The 18101-nt window shown below is 42.7% G+C and overlaps 1 protein-coding gene across 1 annotated transcript in view; it reads left to right on the forward strand.

Annotated features, from left to right (window-relative positions):
* The window catches only part of FARP2 (FERM, ARH/RhoGEF and pleckstrin domain protein 2), a 117324-nt gene that overhangs the window by 14475 nt on the left and 84748 nt on the right, over positions 1-18101 (forward strand). The window contains exon 2 of the mRNA XM_017860655.1: positions 4813-5021. Within this exon, the coding sequence (XP_017716144.1) occupies positions 4839-5021 (183 nt within the window). The 5' untranslated portion in view covers positions 4813-4838. The remainder of the gene's footprint in view (positions 1-4812; positions 5022-18101) is intronic.

Consider the following 18101-nt stretch of genomic DNA (forward strand, 5'->3'; position numbering starts at 1 on the left):
CCTGGGTTCGAGCAATTCTCCTGCCTCAGCCTCCCGAGTAGCTGGGATTATAGGCATGCTCCACCACGCCCGGCCAATTTTATTTTTAGTAGAGACAAGGTTTCACCATGTTGGCCAGGCTGGTTTCAAACTCCTGACAGATGATCCACCTGCCTTGGCCTCCCAAAGTGCTGGAATTACAGGCATGAGCCACCGCACCCAGCCCTGGTGCATACCTAAAAAAAAAAAATTTTTCCCATTGTCAGGCTGGGGGAAGCAATCCCACTATAGCAAATAATGTTGAATGAGAAACCTACCGGTTCCGCCGTCATGCTGCAGCTTCCGCAGTAGATTGCCAGGCTTTGACACCGAGTTTAACTGGCAATCACAGCAATGAGGTTACCTGCCAGTTTTCTATTAATGTATTTTTTTTACATTTCTTTAAAGATAGTCTCACTATCTTTATCTGTCTTCTTAAGACCAGTCTGATGAATGAGGGTATCTTGTTGTGGCCCACATCGCAGCTGCAGCCCTGTCGGCGTCTCTCTGGGCTAGATGAAAATTAGAGTGTAAGTTGCCGCTTGGAAAGTGTCAAGATTTCCTCTGTGAGCCGCATGTCTGAGCAGAGAGTTTGATATTCCTTGAACTAAGAAAAGTGGTTTTTATTTGTCTGATACGTCATGTTCTCCTGAAAGACGAAGCAATGTTAAAAAGCTTGTTGTTCTAAACATATTTTATTATAAAATAAACACATATAAAAACATGAATCAGCTGTATGGCTTAATGAATTATAAAATGAACACGGTCCAGGTCAAGAAATAAAACTGTGCCCCGCCAGCCTAAGAACTCCTTCCCTGTGTGCCCTCCCAGCGACAGTCCCTCTCTCCCATCCAGACGGGACCGCTTCTCTAGTAATGACTTCCTTGCGTTTTCTTGTGGTGTCCTCGGTGGAATGTCCACCTCCAGACATTACAGGTTAGCCATGTCTATTTGTTTAGCAGTGGATGTTTAGACATGACTTTCTTACAGTGAGGAGAAGAGAACCTGAAGGAATTTCCAAGCTGTACTTTTACAAAAACATAAACGAGACTTAATACAGTAGAATACATAAGAGAAATGACTTCTAAAGTGTATTTCGGTTACATAAATGTTTACAGATTTGTAGCATTACTTAGGGGAAATAATGCCTTTGATGACCAAAGTAAAACATCCTATCCCTTGTTTCAGAAGAACCCACTTTTGATGGTTCTATATTTGATAAATGTTGTGAGCTGACCAATAACATGGAGATCATTTTTCTTTTCATGTTTTCACGTTGGAGGTACCTTCAAAGTGGAAGTCGTCTTCATCTGCATTCTCTTACTTTTGCATTAACTGCTCAGTGAATGGAAGTTTGTGAAAAGACAAATATACTCACTCGTGGGAACTGAAAAAAAGGGTGTTTATCAGAGGTTGGGAAGGGTAGTAGGGTTGGGGGGTTAAGAAGGATTGATTAATTAATGGGTACAAAATGCAGTAAGAAGAAATAAGATCTATTGTTTGGTAGCACAATAGGGCAACTGTAGTCAATACCTCATTGTATATTCCAAAATCACTAGAGGAGTGGATTTGGAATGTTCCCAACAGAAAGAATTTGTACATGTTTGAGGTGGAGGATGTCCCAAATACCCTAATTTGACCATTACACATTGTTGGCTTGTGTAAGGACACAAAACTTGAGTTAGACAGCAGTTAACTCAAGTTAGGAGATCTATTATATAGCATGGTGACTCTAGTTAGTAACAACATATTGTATTTCTGAAAGTTGCTAAGATACATATTGTATTTCTGAAAATTACTAATTTTTGTGGATTTTAAGTGTTCTCACCACAAAAAATGTTAAGTTTGTGAGGTCATGCATATGTTAATTGCCTCAATTTGTCCATCCCGTAGTGTAGACATATTTCAGGGCATCATGTTGTACATGATAAGTGTATACAATTTTTGTCAATAAAAAAATAAGAAAAAAATCACATACCCCATAAATATGTACAATTATGCGCTCATAAAAATTAAGTAAAAGTTTGTGGAATTGAAATGAAAAGGTTCATTTATGATTCTCAGAACTTCATATATCTCGTTTAATACTAGTTTTGCAAAAACAGTAATTTGTTACAGTGTCGTTCTGTTTGTGGTTGTAGTCTTTTGTGTTTTGCTGTTGTCATCTTTACAGTGCATTGCATGATGTACCACTTCATGTTTTTTGATGCCAGTGACATTAAGTAAATACTTAGCAAATGTTTACAGTAAGAATTTAGTTCCTGCCCTCAAGGAGCATCCAGCATGAAGAATGACAGCTGAAGATGGTAGGTAACTGCCAACCTGTGCCAACCATGCAGCTCAGGTAATAAATGTGTCAGTCAGTGGCTTTGTTCAGGAATTAGGATGGGACTCACACTGCCTTGTCATTTTGTTCATACTGACATTTTGCTTGTCCCAGAGGATTGAGCTCTTCATTTTTTGCTTTCTTGTTTGATAAATTGGACGTGTGCATAAGCTCAGAAGGTTGTCTTTGTGGGTAAGGTTTAAGTGTACAGTAGGAGATGCTTGGCAGTAATTCACTGACAGCCTATTTGAAATTAAGAGATAAAAAGGTTCTTTTCTAGGTGTGGTGGCTCTCGCCTATAATCCCAGCACTTTGGGAGGCTGAGGTGGGAGGATCACTTGAGACCAGGAGTTCACAACCAGCCTTGCCAACATGGTGAAACCCCATCTCTACTAAAAATACAAAAAATTAGGTGGGTATGATGACTCACGCCTATGGTGCCAGCTCCTCCAGAGGCTGAGGTGGGAGAATTGCTTGAGCCCTGGAGGTGGAGGTTGCAGTGAACCAAGATGGCACCACTGCACTCTAGCCTGGGCAACAGAGCAAGACTCTGTCTCCAAAAGAAGTGAGGAGTTCTTGATTTGCTTGTCTTGATGGCAAAACAAGCATGAAAAAGAGGAAAGGGCTGGGAGACTAGGAGCAATTAAGTTGGCACGCAAGGGGACTGGACTAGAAATTGAATGAGATTAACTCTTTAAAAGGTTACGGATTAGTGGAAGACTCTGAGAGTGATTGGGTGAGATGAAATAATGGGTGCAGTGCTGCATTCTTTGTTGATTAAACACCCAGCATTTGTATCTCACCTCCACCAGTTTTGCCATATTTTTTGCTGTACTATGTTTTATTGTATTAAATATGTAAAATTGATTTTTAAACATAAATAAGACATTTCACAAGAGTAGTTGCCATAAATAATAGATAACTAATAAACAATTAAAAACAAGCTGGTATTATTAATTCTAGCTGATACTTAATACTAAGTATTTAGTAGTTAATACTAGGCTGATCTTCGTTAAAAACAATGAAGACGCATTTTACTATCTTTGTGTGTCCCATACCATCATGTTGCAGACTTCAAATATACACAATAAAAATCTGTTTTAAAAAATATATACCCAATTTGAATGGAAAAATAAAATCTACAGTGCATTAAACAAATAATGACGAGAATAGCCCTGTCAGACTTAATAGCTTGCAAGCAGAGACCTTCCCCTCGGCACAAAAGGAGAGTTGAAAAGGACATGAGCTCTTCCCTGAGCCAGGTGTTTGACCTGCTTGGGCCCTCATTGTCATCTGTTAAGTGGGCTGTGGATAGTGATGAGGGGGTTATTGTGAGGATGGGGGTTATTGTGAGAATGGGCAGGAGCTGGGAAGGGTCTGACCAAGGGCAGGTGCCTCCTGCTACCAGGCATGTAGTCCTTGTTACCCTTATCCAGACTGTCATTTAGTGCCATACATGAAATTACTTCCCAGACTACCAGTGGCACCCGCTGTACCCTGGCAAGACATGTTAGAAAAATCGAGGAGTACAAGGCTGGCAAAGACAAACCTGGCTGTTTTCATCTCCTTTATTGGCATTTTTCCTCAGCTGGGGTGGTCTTCTACTCCACATAAAGTCAGCAGAGGGGAAGAACAGTTGCTCGAATGCCTAAGATCTTGCTGTGCACTGCCTGACACGCATTAGTGCTATGCTTTGTGGAGCCCGTTTACGTTTGGTAGAAATGGCACCATCTAGTACTTAAAAAGGATCATCACCACAATAACTGTTTGGGCTGGTGGAGAGAGGTGTGCTAAGGGAGTGGACAGCCTAGGGTTGGTGCGGCAGCCCTGGGCTCTCTTGCCTCTGCTAGGTGGGTGGTGGTGATGTCACTCGTTCGTGAGGTCTAACAGGTTAAATGAGTTAATGGGTATGACTGGCTCATAGAGCATTCAGAAATATTGTTATTGAGGGTGGTGCTTGTTGTTTTATGCTCCACCTATGAGTGCCTGAGTAGAAAATAATCTTTTGTAACGCTTTCTTTTGAAGTGATTAAGACTTACAGAAGTTGCAGAAATAATACAGAGGATTCCTGTGTCTCCGATAATTCTTTTTTTACCTTGTTTTTTTTTTTTTTTGAAACGGAGTCTCACTCTGTCACCGGGGCTGGAGTGCAGTGGCCGGATCTCAGCTCACTGCAAGCTCCGCCTCCCGGGTTCACGCCATTCTCCTGCCTCAGCCTCCCGAGTAGCTGGGACTACAGGCGCCCACCACCTCGCCCGGCTAGTTTTTTGTATTTTTTAGTAGAGACGGGGTTTCACCGTGTTAGCCAGGATGGTCTCGATCTCCTGACCTTGTGATCCGCCCGTCTCGGCCTCCCAAAGTGCTGGGATTACAGGCTTGAGCCACCGCGCCCGGCCTTTACCTTGTTTTAATACCTAAATAATGTGATAATTCCTTCATGTGTGTGTGTTTTTTTTTTTCATTTTAGTGTTTTCTTCACTCAGATGGTGAAGAATGGGAGAGATAGAAGGAACATACAGAGTCCTGCAGACTGCAGGGACACGCTTGGGTGCCCAGACCCCTGTGGGAGTTAGCACCCTTGAGCCTGGGCAGACTCTGTTGCCCAGAATGCAAGAGAAGCACCTGCACCTCACAGTAAAGCTGCTGGACAACACCGTGGAAATATTTGACATTGAGGTAAGAAGCATGATTTTTGGAGGCATATTTCGTTATATCTTCTAACGGTCAAATTATATACCAAGTTCCATTTCGCTGGTTAGACTTTGCATATTAAGTTGACCAAAAGTGACTTTGGTAACACATGAGAAAATCCTTAGAAACGGTAAATCTGAATTTCTCCTTTTATTTGGAAAGTGGATTGTCGTATCTTTTGTTTAAAATTGTAGTATAGTTTGGTCTTTCTACTCTTCTTTCGTGAGAGGCTGGCTAAGAGATTGCTGGAAGGTGCAGACTGGAGCCAGATGGTACACCCAGACCTTCCCAGCTTAGCCACCTGGTCTCAGCGAGGCCCGGGCCACCTGGATGAGGGGATGCCACTTAGCCTCCATGTGTGTCAGCTTCCTATTCTGAAACATGGGGACAATTATAATCCCTGTTTCCCAGAGCTGCTGGTGTGAGGATTGAGCAGACACCACACACAGAGCCTGTCACGCAGGAAGTGTTGTATGGTGTTAACATATAACTTATTTTTCTAAGTCAATGATAATACAGTTTTTATTTTGAAAATTCCCTTATAGAAGATTGCACTGGTAATATTAGCAAGAACAATTAAATATACTAAGAATATATGCATATATCAATATTTAAGTAACACTATTTTTTAGGTCCATGTGATGTATTAGAAAACTTTTTTTGTTTTTCTACATGTTATTAGCATGAAAGTTTTTATTTACTCTATTCATTTTTTACTTTTTTTTTCTTTTTTTGAGAAAGGGTCTTTTTCTGTCACCCAGGCTGGAATGCAGTGGCGCGATCATGGCTCACTGCAGCCTGGACCTCCTGGGCTCAAGCGATCCGCCCTCCTCAACCCCTGGAGTAGCTGGGATTACAAGCATGCACCACCACGCCTGTCTAATTTTTGTATTTTTAGTAGAAACAGGGTTTGCCATGTTGCCCAGGCTGGCCTCAATCTCCTGGGCTCAAGAGATCCTCCCGCTTCAGCCTCCCAAGTGCTAGGATTATAGGTGTAAGCCACCGTGCCCAGCCAAAAGTTCTTTTTAAAATTATTTATTTTCATATGTAATACACAAATGCATTCTCTTTTTTTCTAATTTTTTCTGGCTTTCAAGTAACAGCTTTAGAAGCTTTTCTTGCTCTTCATGGCACAAAACTAAGGACAAGAGAATGAATTTAAACTCTAGCAGGAGGTTTATTTACACTTGGGAATTTCTTTTGAGGAGTCAAGATGCTACACAGAAAGCAAAACTATTATTGAGCTGTGGACCTTATTGCAGAATGCATTGCATGGGTTGGGAAGGAGGGAAGAGGGAACACAGAGGAGGGGTGCTTGGTGGGTGGGGCAGTGACGCTCTGAGCAAGGTGGTCTCTGGCCTTCAGTGTTATTTGAAGGCAAGTATGGAGGGTGTGAGAACTCAGGGGACCTGGATACTTTTCTGAAGCTCTTATCTGAGGAGGAAGTAAAAGATAATTTCATCAGGGCCATGGTAACTGAAACCGGTAGGACCTGTCTGTCCAACTTCCCACGTCACTTCTGGTGCAGGGAAGGAGGTTTGAAGCTGCGCAACCTTTGAACCCTGAAGAGTAGCAGTCGGCTGCGCTTTCACTAGCTCTTGGATGACTTTCCTATAGGAAATAGGTTAAAGTCTGGAAACTTAATTGAGCTCCCAAATCTTTTTCAATCAAGTGTTTGGAGGAATTTCCACTATGTAGCCATCCTCCAATAAACACGTTTACCGTAGTCTAGGCTTATAACAGGTGCAAAATTTAAGAGAAAAAAAAGTAAAAGAAAAATAATTGTACTAATAGGTTTACTTTTAGAGTGTCTCTTTTTTTTTCTTTCTTTTTTTTTTGTTTTGCCTACTGGACTTTATCAACTAAAACTAGGACCCAGAAGAAAAAAGCACACATTTGTTGTTGAGCTGTAAATAAGATGTAAATTCTTCTCTGAGAAGTTCACTTTTACTGAGTATGAGTCATTTTATACCTAAGGAAATCAGAGATGCCATTTTGTGAAAGTTTTGCAATATTTAGAGCTTGTCAGTTTTAATAAATTGAGATTATTGTTTCAGTTAAATATAACTGTCATATTTGGTATTTGATATATCTGGCAGAGTTACTAGAAATTAAAGAACTTTTATTTGAAGAAAAAGAAAATGGTCTTGCATATTCTGAATATCCTGTGTTAGATGGGGTACTTTTTTTTTTTGTTAAGAGACAGGATCTTGCTATGTTCCCCAGGCCAGCCTCTAACTCTTACACTCAAGTGATCCTCCTGCCTCAGCCTCCCAAGTAGCTAGGACTACAGATGTGAGCCACTGTGCCAGCTTGGGGTATTTTTTACATTGTGTTGCCTGCTGATACACACCTTTAGGGAGAGCTAAAATTCAATATATTATAAGTTGGTTGTATTCTGCTTCCAAGTACCCTGTCCTCCACAACTGCATCAGTTAGCTTTGTTAAGTAACAAACCATCCCAAACGTGGAGCTTAAATCACAGGTCTGTGTGTTGGTTTGGAGGCTCTAGTAGGCTGACTCAGAGGGTTGGGCAGTCTGGGATTGCCTTACCCACACATTTGGCACCCTGGTTGGAACCTCACATGCAGAATCTCATTCTCCCTCCAGCCCACTTGGCCTCATTTTTGTGGTCACAGAAATGTTCTCAGTCCAGAAGTGGGCACTGCAGTGTCCCTGGGCTCTTGGCTTGGAATTTGTCCATTGTCACTTCCGCCACGTTTTATTAATCAAAGCAGGCTACCAGGCTTGCTCTGATTCGAGGGGTGGAGAAGTAGAGGCACCTTGGTGGGAGAGCGGCCAGGAATCGGTGAGCATTTTTTGTAATCTACCCTGACAAGTATTGCCAGTATACCAGGATACAGCCTCTGGAAGTGCAATTGTCTGTGCCACTCTAAGGTTTGGTGTCAATGGGCTGGTAAGTGGGGCCTGCCCTGAGTGGGCAGAGTCCCCTCCTGGGGAATTCCCCCCTGCGTAGCCCCACAGAGGCAGGCTTGTCCCACCCCCTCTTCCTTGTTGTTTTTGGATCAAGGCTGGTTGTCTGACCCAAGCTCACCATCACTGTCTTGCTGTCATTTGTTCACTTGTCTCATTCGTATTCTGTCTCTCTGCCTCTTGCCTTTACATTGGAACCAAGAGACATACTGTGGTCAGGTGGTTTTTGCTGTTGGACCTGTAGGCTGAGGCAGACACTTGGCTACCAGGTGTCGGGTGCACTAAGCAGTGAGACCCCTGGCTGGGCAGGTCTGTCTTGGTGAAGACACCACATCCTGGTGCCTGCTTGCTGTCTCCCTGCTCCTGAAATGCACATTCTGGGAAGGAAAGGCTGTGTTATATCTACTTCTGCTCCTCTGGTGTTTGGAACAGGGCCTTGCTGAGTAAACATGTGTTAAATGAATGAAATCACAAGTTAGATTTGGTTAACAGACTTTAAGAATGTTTTGAATTTTTCCCTCTGTTGCAGTGTTTTCTAACCTCAGGGATTCAATTTTGTTTTGTTTTGGGGTTTTCTGGCCGTATGCACCTATCTTGCTTGTCTGTTTACTGCATTATCTTTTCACTTAAGTCTTAAGCAGCGGTGTTCTTCCAGGGAGATGTGCTGATGCTAAACTTGAAAGGCGCGAGCTGCTTCTGTATTCACATGACCAGAAAACACTGGCATCGTGTGGTGCTGTGCAGATTCCCCAAGTTGATGCTGGAAGTTAACATTTCAGGAACCTTTTTAACACAGGGGAAGTTCTGACATTTCGTTGTTTTTAAAATGTTTATTTTTTGCTTTGGTGAAAATACAGACCAACTTGGCCTGAAGACCTCAGTGCCCATGGCTGGCTGTCCATGTATAATCTGTGGTGAGTGGTTTTATGTATGTCTGCAACAAATAAGCCCTGGCTGTCTTCCTTATGTTTTCTTCAGAAAGTTGAGCTCTGTAAGTCTCGAGTTCTGTTTATATCTCCCATCTCCCAGAGTGTACAAATGAAAATTTGTTTTCTATCAAGGCAGACTGCCACAAGAATGACAAATGATTCTAGAGCAAAAACTGCTGACAGAGAAGCTAGTGGAGGTGATTGAGCACAGGGTTGTATTTTGTTCCTGTTCTTTCCTTCTAGATCTAGAAATGCATGCGTGTTTATTCTTGCAGCACTTTCCCCTAGATCTAGAAACACATGCTTGTTTTTTCTTGCAGCTCGTTCTTTCTAGATCTGGAAATACATGCATATTTATTCTCGCAATGCTTTCTCTCTACATCTAGAAATGCATGCTTGTTTATTGTTGCCACCGATAAGTCAAGATGGTTTGAAGCTAGAAGCTGTTCAGTATGTAATAGTGTTGGTGGATAAAATGGAGCTGAAATGTTTTAACAGCTTTATAGAGATGTAATTCACATACCATACAATTTACCCATTTAAAGTATAAAATTCATTGGTATTTAATATTCATAGAAATGTACAACTATCACCACAGTCAATTTTAGACCATTTTAATCACCCCACATCTTTTGCCTGTCACCCCCTCAACCTCCATCTCCCTTCCCCTCAGCTCTGGGCAAACAGTAACCTACTTTCTATCCCTATTGATTTCCTTGTTCTGGACATTTCATATGAATAGGATCATATACTATGTAGTCTTGTATGACTGGCTTTTTTCACTTAGTATATGTTTTGAAGGTTCATCCATGTTGTAACGTGTAGCAGTACTTCATTCTTTTTCATGGCTGAATAATATTTCATTGTATGGACAGACCACATTTTATCTGTTCCTCAGTTGATGGGCATTTGGATTGTTTCCATCTTTTGGCTGTTATGAATAATTCTGCTGTAAACATTCATGTACAAGTTTTTGTGTGGATGTATTTTTTCATTTTTGAGAGGATACAGTTGTCTCGGTGTCTTAGCGGGAGTGGGTGGGTCTAGGACCCTTGAGGATACCAATATCCATAGATGTTCAAATTCCTTATTAAAAAGTGGTATCGTGTTTGCATGTACACAGCTTCTGGTGTACTTTATTTAATTAATTTATTTATTTATTTTGAGACGGAGTCTTACTCTGTCACCCAGCTGGAGTGCAATGGCGTGATCTCAGCTGACTGCAACCTCTGCCTCCTGGGTTCAAGTGATTCTCCTGCCTCAGCCTCCCAAGTAGCTGGGATTACAGGTGCCCGCCACTACACCCAGCTAATTTTTTGTATTTTTAGTAGAGACAGGGTTTCACCACGTTGGCCAGGCTGGTCTCGAACTCCTGACCTCAGGTGATCCACCCACCTTAGCCTCCCATAGTGCTGGGATTACAGGCGTGAGCCACTGCCTCCGGCCATCTGGTGTACTTTAACTCATTTCTAAGTTACTTATAATACCTCATACAATGGAAACACTATGTGAATACTTGTTATACTGTATTGACTTTTTTTTTTCTATTATCTCTCGTTGTACTATTACTTTTTATCATTTTGGTCGCGTTGTTTTTAGCAGTTTTGATCATCAGTTGGTTAATCAAACCTGTGGATGCCAAACCTGTGGATGCAGAGGACTGACAGAGTACCTAGAAGTAGAATTGCTGGGTCACGTGAGAACTCTAGGTCTAATCATTAGAGGAACTGCGAGACTGTTTTCCAAAGTAGCTGTGCCATTTTACATTCCTGCCAGCAATGTTATGTGTTCCAATTTCTCCACATATTTGCCAACACTTAACTATTTTCTGACTTTTTTATTCTAGCCATCCTAGTAGGTGTATAGTAGTATCTCATTGTGGTTTGAGATGATATTTTATTTTATTTTGAAGCAGAATTTCGCTCTGTCACTCAGGCTGGAGTGCAGTGGTGTGATTTCAGCCCACTGCAACCTCTGCCTCTGGCTCAAGTGATTCTCCTGCCTCAGCCTCCTGAGTAGTTGGGATTACAGGTGCCCACCACCATGCCCGGCTAATGTTTTTTCGTATTTTTAGTAGAGACGGAGTTTCATCATGTTGGCCAGGCTGGTTTTGAACTCTTGACCTTAAGTGATCCACCCCACTCGGCCTCCCAAAATGCTGGGATTACAGGTGTGAGCTGCTGCGCCCGGCTTATCTTTTTTTTTTTTGAGACAGGGTCTCGCTCTGTCACCCAGACTGGCGTGCAGTGGCATAGTCAAAACTCACTGCAGCCTCGACCTCGTCACGCTCAGGTGATCCTCCTGCCTCAGCCTCCCGATTAGCTGGGACTACAGGTGTGCACTACCATGCGGGCTAATTTGTTAAATTTTTGTAGAGATGGGGTCTCCCCACATTGCCCAGGTTGTCTCAAACTCTCGGTCTCTAGCAGTCCTCCTGCCTCAGCCTCCCAAAGTGCTGGGATTATAGGTGTGAGCTACCACACCTAGCCAGAAGCCAACTTGTAAACTGATTTTTGATCAAGAGAGAAATCTGTATGATGTATTTAGGGCGGAGGCCTATTTGTGGATATTGACTTCAATTATGTTTTCTTTTAAGCACTTTTGATATTTATTAATGGGATATTTAGCTAATCAAAGGTCAGTGACTAGTTTTTTTATCTAGTAAAGTCTTGATTTGCTTTTATGATTAAACAAATTCTGTGATTTTGAACTTAGAAACCTGGCCTTAGCTCTAAAGAGTCTTGTTTTTGAGTCATAAATTGTTTTAAAACCATCTGAAAATTGTATGTCAGCTTGCCTTGTCTTGTGTGCTAAGTCATAGGGTAGAAATACTTTCAGCTTCAGACCACACCAGGTGTGAAAAGTGTCTAACTCCATTGCTGGATGCAGTGGAAGGAGAGTTGAGGTGCATAATTGAGACCCCATTCTAGAAAGTCTTCCCAGGCTCTTTAGAGGGTAAGATGTCTAGAACAATTATACTCTCATTAATTCATAATTAACTCTCAGGTTTAGGAGTTAATGCGCTTTAAAGGTTTTCTATTATCTGAAAGTTAGTATTATGGAGAAGAGATATGTAATGATTAAAAGAACAGCCTGGGATACAGTTTAAGGGCATGAGGCCTCGCTCCGGCGACAAATGTCCTTTGCCTTTGCTGACAAGTGGGGATTGCGTCTAATGAGCACGAGGGTTTTATTTATTATTGTTCATCTACTTTCTCATGTTCCCCTTTTCTTTAACATACAGTTTTTAGGATGGAGTTTCTTTTTCTTTTCTCTTTAGAATTGCAGAGGCTTTAGGTTAAATATGTGACAAGTAGGAAGACAAATTCTCAGTCACGAAGTTCCATGCTAGAAGATTTTAACTTGCTATTCCAGTAAAAACTTAATGTTTTCGTTCTGGCAGGAAGAAATAGTCAAAATTCCAGAAAGTATTGTAGCCAGATGTTTGTCATTGCTCCCACACGAACATCCTAAATATGGCAAATAAACTGCCTTAGAACTTATTTTGGTCTGACCTCAGAAGAAAAAGTAACTCAGCTTCTGAAATTTGGGGATAATAGAGGTTTTATACAAAAGCTCTTATGTGTTTCTGGGATACCAAGCTATTATGTGACTCTACCCTAGCTTTTAAAACCTGTTATTTTGTCTTGGAAAGTTGATCTATTCCTTTGACCCTGATGCTCAAGAATGTGGTAGGGTGGTGCACGGCAGAGACGTGGACATTTTTATTCTTACTTACCCAGTGGTGATGTTGGCACTCCCAGAGCCAGCTCCCCCACCAAGCCGTAACACACATACACAAGCAAGGTTGATAAGTCACAGTGTGTGTTAGAATACACAGCAAGGGCGACTGATGAAGAAGTTAGGCCAGCAAATGGAAAAGAATAGGGAAATGTCATCCTGTTGATCCCTGTACCAGTGAAGACGCCATGACAGTGGTTGTATAGCAGAGAATAACCAAGTTACTTCAGGATCTCAGCAGAGGCTTGTGGGAGTGAAGCTTGCTGACTGGTCACTGGACTTGCACACCATTTCTTGAGCACCTGAGAGTTCTAGCACCTGATGTGGTTGATCGCATATCAGGCGACACAGGCAGTGACTGACCCATGTGAGCCGCGAGCCCCAACTCTGAAGCCCTTCGTTCTACTCGCACCCGTGTAACTCCCCCATTTTTGATCAGGAAAGAATTTGGTTCTGTTGTTATTTGATTTGTGGGAGGCTGGAAAAACTGAGTTTGTACAGGTTGAGTATCCCTTATCTAACATGCTTAGGACCAGAAGAGTTTCGAATTTTTTTCAGATTTTGGAATATTTTCATTATGCTTATTAGTCAAGCATCCGGAATCTGAAAATCCAAAACCTGAATTGTTCCATGAGCATTTCCTTTGAACATCATGTTGGCACTAAAATTTTTTGAATTTTGAAGCATTTCAGATTTCAGCTTATTATATTAGGGATGCTCAACCCATACTATATTTTACTTGACTGCCCCCGAATTGCCACTACCCTTTAGTTCTTCGCATCCTCCCCTGAAACTTCAAATGCCTGCATTCTTGGCCCAACTCCCTGCAAAGAGGTCAGAACCAGGAGGAGGAGAGGGTGGAGAGGGTGGGTGGTGTGTGTTGAGCATGCCCTGCCTCCACTGAGCAGGCTCTTCTGGGCCTTCATGACCAGTGTGCCTATCCTCACTCTGTAGCTGGCTTCCACCTGGGGCAGGTTAGGACCAGGTTTTAAATCTCAACCCTTAACCCCCTGATGGAGTGGGGACATGAGTTCTTCCAGGGCTGGAGATTAGGAGAAGGGATTCTTTGAAGCAGTTTGGTCAGGTGCTCTACCTGGACCTGTGGCCAGAGGATGGGATGCCATGGGTGTCCATCTGCTCCTGCTAAGGCTGTGTAGATTGCAGGTCAGGGCAGTCCCCAGAGGACAGAAGGGCCCACAGTTCTCCTCTAGACCTTCCCTCAGCTGCCCGGCACACACCCTCTGGTCACGTCGTACTTTCAGAAATCCCTGACATTGTTGGCCTGTTCTGCTTGGCCACACTGAAATGGCTAGCTCTGGGTCGTTCTGCTGCTTCCCACAATCCTAGAATTGACTCTTGTTCCTGTTGGTGAGCATTGTGTTTGTTCCCAGTGTTTGGATGTGACCAGCTGTGTAGCTGTGTGCATTCTCATGGGTGTCAGCACATGCATGTGTGTGAATCACCCCTCACTAGATGCTGTGAGATTGCTCTGGAAAGTGGTCATGCCATCTTACATTCCCTTCCCCAACACGGGCCCATCCTAGGGGATTGCCTCGTGCCCCTGGTGTTCTGCCAGTCCCTTTGTTCTCTGTGTCCCTTTCCCTATTCTGGAAACCCCACTCTGCGGTGGGCGCTGTACCTGGCCTGTTGTGGGCTGTAAGTAGCGGTGCTCCTGGCCTCTTCCGATTGCCACCACCAGCCACTTTGTCCTGGGGTGCCACTCCCCTCTGGTGCCTAAAACCTTTCAAACTCAGCTATACCCCGGCCTGCTGCTGGTTGTTGTGTTGTTGAGAAATTCCTCAAGGTGCTCTAGGCAGGATTGAGGACCACTGACTTTGAGAAGAGTTCACAGGCTCTGAGGTGTGGACTTCCCGCCTGAGCTCCCATCAGCCTGCCCCATCCGTCAGGCACCTTTTGCTGATGCCATTTGTTTCTCACCCTCATTTCTTCCCCTGTTCGTCCTTGAACAAAACAGACCTCGGAACCCTCTCTTCCACAGCTAGAAGGTAGAGTGCTTCTCAAGGTTCTGTTGGCGTTTCACTTCTAGGGAGCATTTTTCGGTCATATCAGCCTCATGTAAAGAAGCTAATTCTACATTATCGTTCATTTTTAGGTATAGAAAGTAATCATGAATCTCCAGAGAGCTGATGATAGAATTCTAGTGATCTCTGTTCTTTCAACGAGTGCATTCTGCTTTTTTACCTTACAGAGTGTTACATGTATATTTTTCAAGTTATATGATTATTTCACAAATTATGTGTTCACAGTGGTTTAACACTTGCACCGCAGCACCTCAGCTTTCCGGGGATGAAGCTGTCCCTGGTGAGGCCCCCCAAGTCCTTTCCTGCATGTTGAGCAAAAAGGCCCATTGGGTTACATGCTGCAGCTGGAAGACCAATCAACGCATCTCTCAGGATTCCTCTTGCTGCTTTTTTTAGAGGGAATTCATCCAAAATGTAATTCAGTTTTCATTGTACAGTTAATACTTGTTCGCTGCAGAAAAACAGAAACTCACAGTGGCCCACAGCCAAGGATAACTACCCAGAGAGAACAACCATTCACGTTTTTCTGAATACCCTTCTGGCCTTTTATATATTCACCTATATTAAACAAAACTGGGACTAAACTATATGCATTTTTGTAGTCTTTGTAGTCTTTTCAAAAAAATCTTTGTAGTCTTTTCAAAAAAAATTCAAAACATTATATTCTGAACTTTTTTTTATATGATATTTTAAAAGTTTTAATGGCTATATAGTTTTCTATTTTCAGTTTCTCTGTACAGAATCTTTTTTTTTTTTTGAGGCAGGGTTTCATTCTGTTGCCCAGGCTGGAGTGCAGTGGTGCAATTCAACCTCTGCCTCCTAGGCTCAAGGGATCCTCACACCTCAGCCTCCCAAGTAGCTGGGACTACAGATGTGTGCCACCACCATGCCCAGCTAATTTTGCATTTTTTGGAGAGATGGAGTTTCCCCACGTTGCTCGGACTGGTGTTGAACTCCTGGGCTCAAGCCATCTACCAGCCTCAGCCTCCCAAAGTGCTAGGATTACAGGTGTGAGCCACTGCACCCAGATTATACAAAATTTTTATATGCATTTTTGATTGTCTCCTTGGGGTAAACGTATAGACATGGAGGTTCTTCATCAAAGTGTATGTACAGTTTTGAGGTCTTTGATACGTATTGTGAAATTGTATTCCAGAAACAACAGAAGCACCTCGTGCCCCTACCAGTGGTATATGCAGGTGTTCATTTCTCTCACCTTTATGAACATTTCGTATTATAATTTTTAGTAACATCTCCTGTTTAATAGACAAAATTAGGATTTTAGACACATTTTCATCAAACTTGTCTGTTTTATTTTTTGTTTTGTGCAGTTTTTGGTGTTTTGGGTCCACATCATGTTTGAAGTTTAAAAATAACTTAAAAGTTGGGAAGATATTTAATACATTGTATCGGAAATAAAAGAAAAGAAATAAGAATCAAGGAGTGCTGGAGACTTCACAGAAAGTGACTAATTATGGTGAAGGAAAGGATAGAAAAATTACGGAAAGCCACATAGACGGGATGTGGGTTTGGGCTGTGCTCACCCCAACAGCCTTAGGCCAGCACATGTTCAGCAGGTATTTGCTGAGCCTCGGTGTGCACCAGCCTCTGCTGTCGGAGCTGGGAGTGCCAAAGTGAATGTGGCGGACAGCTCTGCCTCCTTGCACTTCTTCGGCAGTGGGGAGCTCAACGGTAGACTAGGTACAGTGCGAAGTGCTTAGTGCCCGGGGGAGACATAAAGCACGGAGGGAGCAGGAGACATGGGGCTGTGCTCAGATGGGATCCGCATCCCACACTCCCACACCCCTGTTCCTGTGGTGGGAGGGGCCGGCATGGATCTCTGTTCTTGAGAACAGTGTTCAGGTGGATGGACTAGCACATGCAGGTGCCATTAGGTGACCCCCATCTGGCATGTTTGGGGATTAGCAAGAGAACGTGGTGGGAGTGGAGCAGATGGCATCCAGGAGGGCTTCTGCTCACATGGAGGGAAATGGAATTCCACCCAGGACGTGATGACTGGGTCCAGAACCAGGCCAGGCCAAGAGGGGAGCCTTTGGGTGACATTTGCAGTGACCCAGGACATGGCTTGGGTAGAGGGAGCAAGGGAGGTAGTGAGAACCAGTTGCATCCTGGAGAGATTTTGAAGGTGGAGCCTGCAGAATTTGCTGGTGCTGATGTGGAGAATCAGAAACCCAGGAGCCAACATGGTGCAGGGACTGGGCCTGAGCTCCCATGTTCTGCACTAGGGTGCCTGTCGGAAGAGCTGCTTTGGTTTGGGGCCATGTGGAGTTTAAGAGGCTCATTAGGCATCTGAGTAGAGGGTTCTCAGGCACTGGGCTTGGTGGGAAAAATTATTGTTGCTATGTCCTCAAGGAATGTGAGCTCTTTTCAGTGCACCGGGTGCAAGGGGGCCATTGCTGTGACCTTCCAGAAGGTGCTAACATTGCCCTTCTGTGAAGCCACCACTGTTATCGCACTAGGTCATGGTGAATGCCAAGTGTCAGAATATCTCTGACAAATACCCAAGTGTCAGAATATCTTTGACATGTGGCATTCACCATGACCTAGTGGAAGCCTTTGGGTGACATTGCAGTCACCCAAAGACAGCTTTTCTAAACCGTCATCAGTCTTCAACTTCTGGGCTTTTATTCTTAGAGAAATTTAGACTGGTCATTAAAGAGAAACATAAAAAGTATCTGTTGGCGCTTCCAAACTGTTGTTACTGGAGCGCTCTGAATGTTCTATGCACATGAGTGATGCTTTGCATGTACAGTTTTGCACTTTATATAGCAACTTCTTTTTGCCACAGTGGCAGAGGGGATCCCAGTCCTACTTAAGGCTTTTTCTGGTTTCTAGGAAAGTCAGAAAGATATTCTTTCCTCCTTGATCCACAATCTTAAACACTTGCCTGGAACTAATCAACTTCTCAAAAGCTAGTGGTGAGAATCATTTGGATCCTGGAGATGCAACTGATAAGTTCATGGATTAATCTAAAATATGTTTCTCTGAAATAAATCTAATATTCCTGATTATGAAAAATGCATTCCTTCTTAATCTTCTTTAGATATTCATGATGTTTTCTCATAATTACACTTTTTAGATTTGTTTGGTTCTTGCTAATATGCATCCTTATGCTTTTTGCATGTATTGATATTTGAAACTGGTAAAGTCAGATCTTTGTAGCAGAAGAAAAGCCTCTTTTTTATTAAAAGCAATTTTCAATTAAGACAACTCAAACATGGCTTAAAGGCTCTAGACATTACTATCCTAGGGAAAATGTTGGAACCTACATGCTAAAAATACACAGTGAGCTCTTTTAAAGTAAACATGTCAAATCAAGTTTATTCAGTCTTATATTGCTTGCTTTTGGCTTTAATTTACATCAATTTTAAATTTCTTAAAAACATATAAAGTAATAG

This window comes from Rhinopithecus bieti, unplaced genomic scaffold (genome assembly GCF_001698545.2).
Source record: "Rhinopithecus bieti isolate Rb0 unplaced genomic scaffold, ASM169854v2 scaffold_56246, whole genome shotgun sequence".
NCBI lineage: Eukaryota > Metazoa > Chordata > Mammalia > Primates > Cercopithecidae > Rhinopithecus > Rhinopithecus bieti.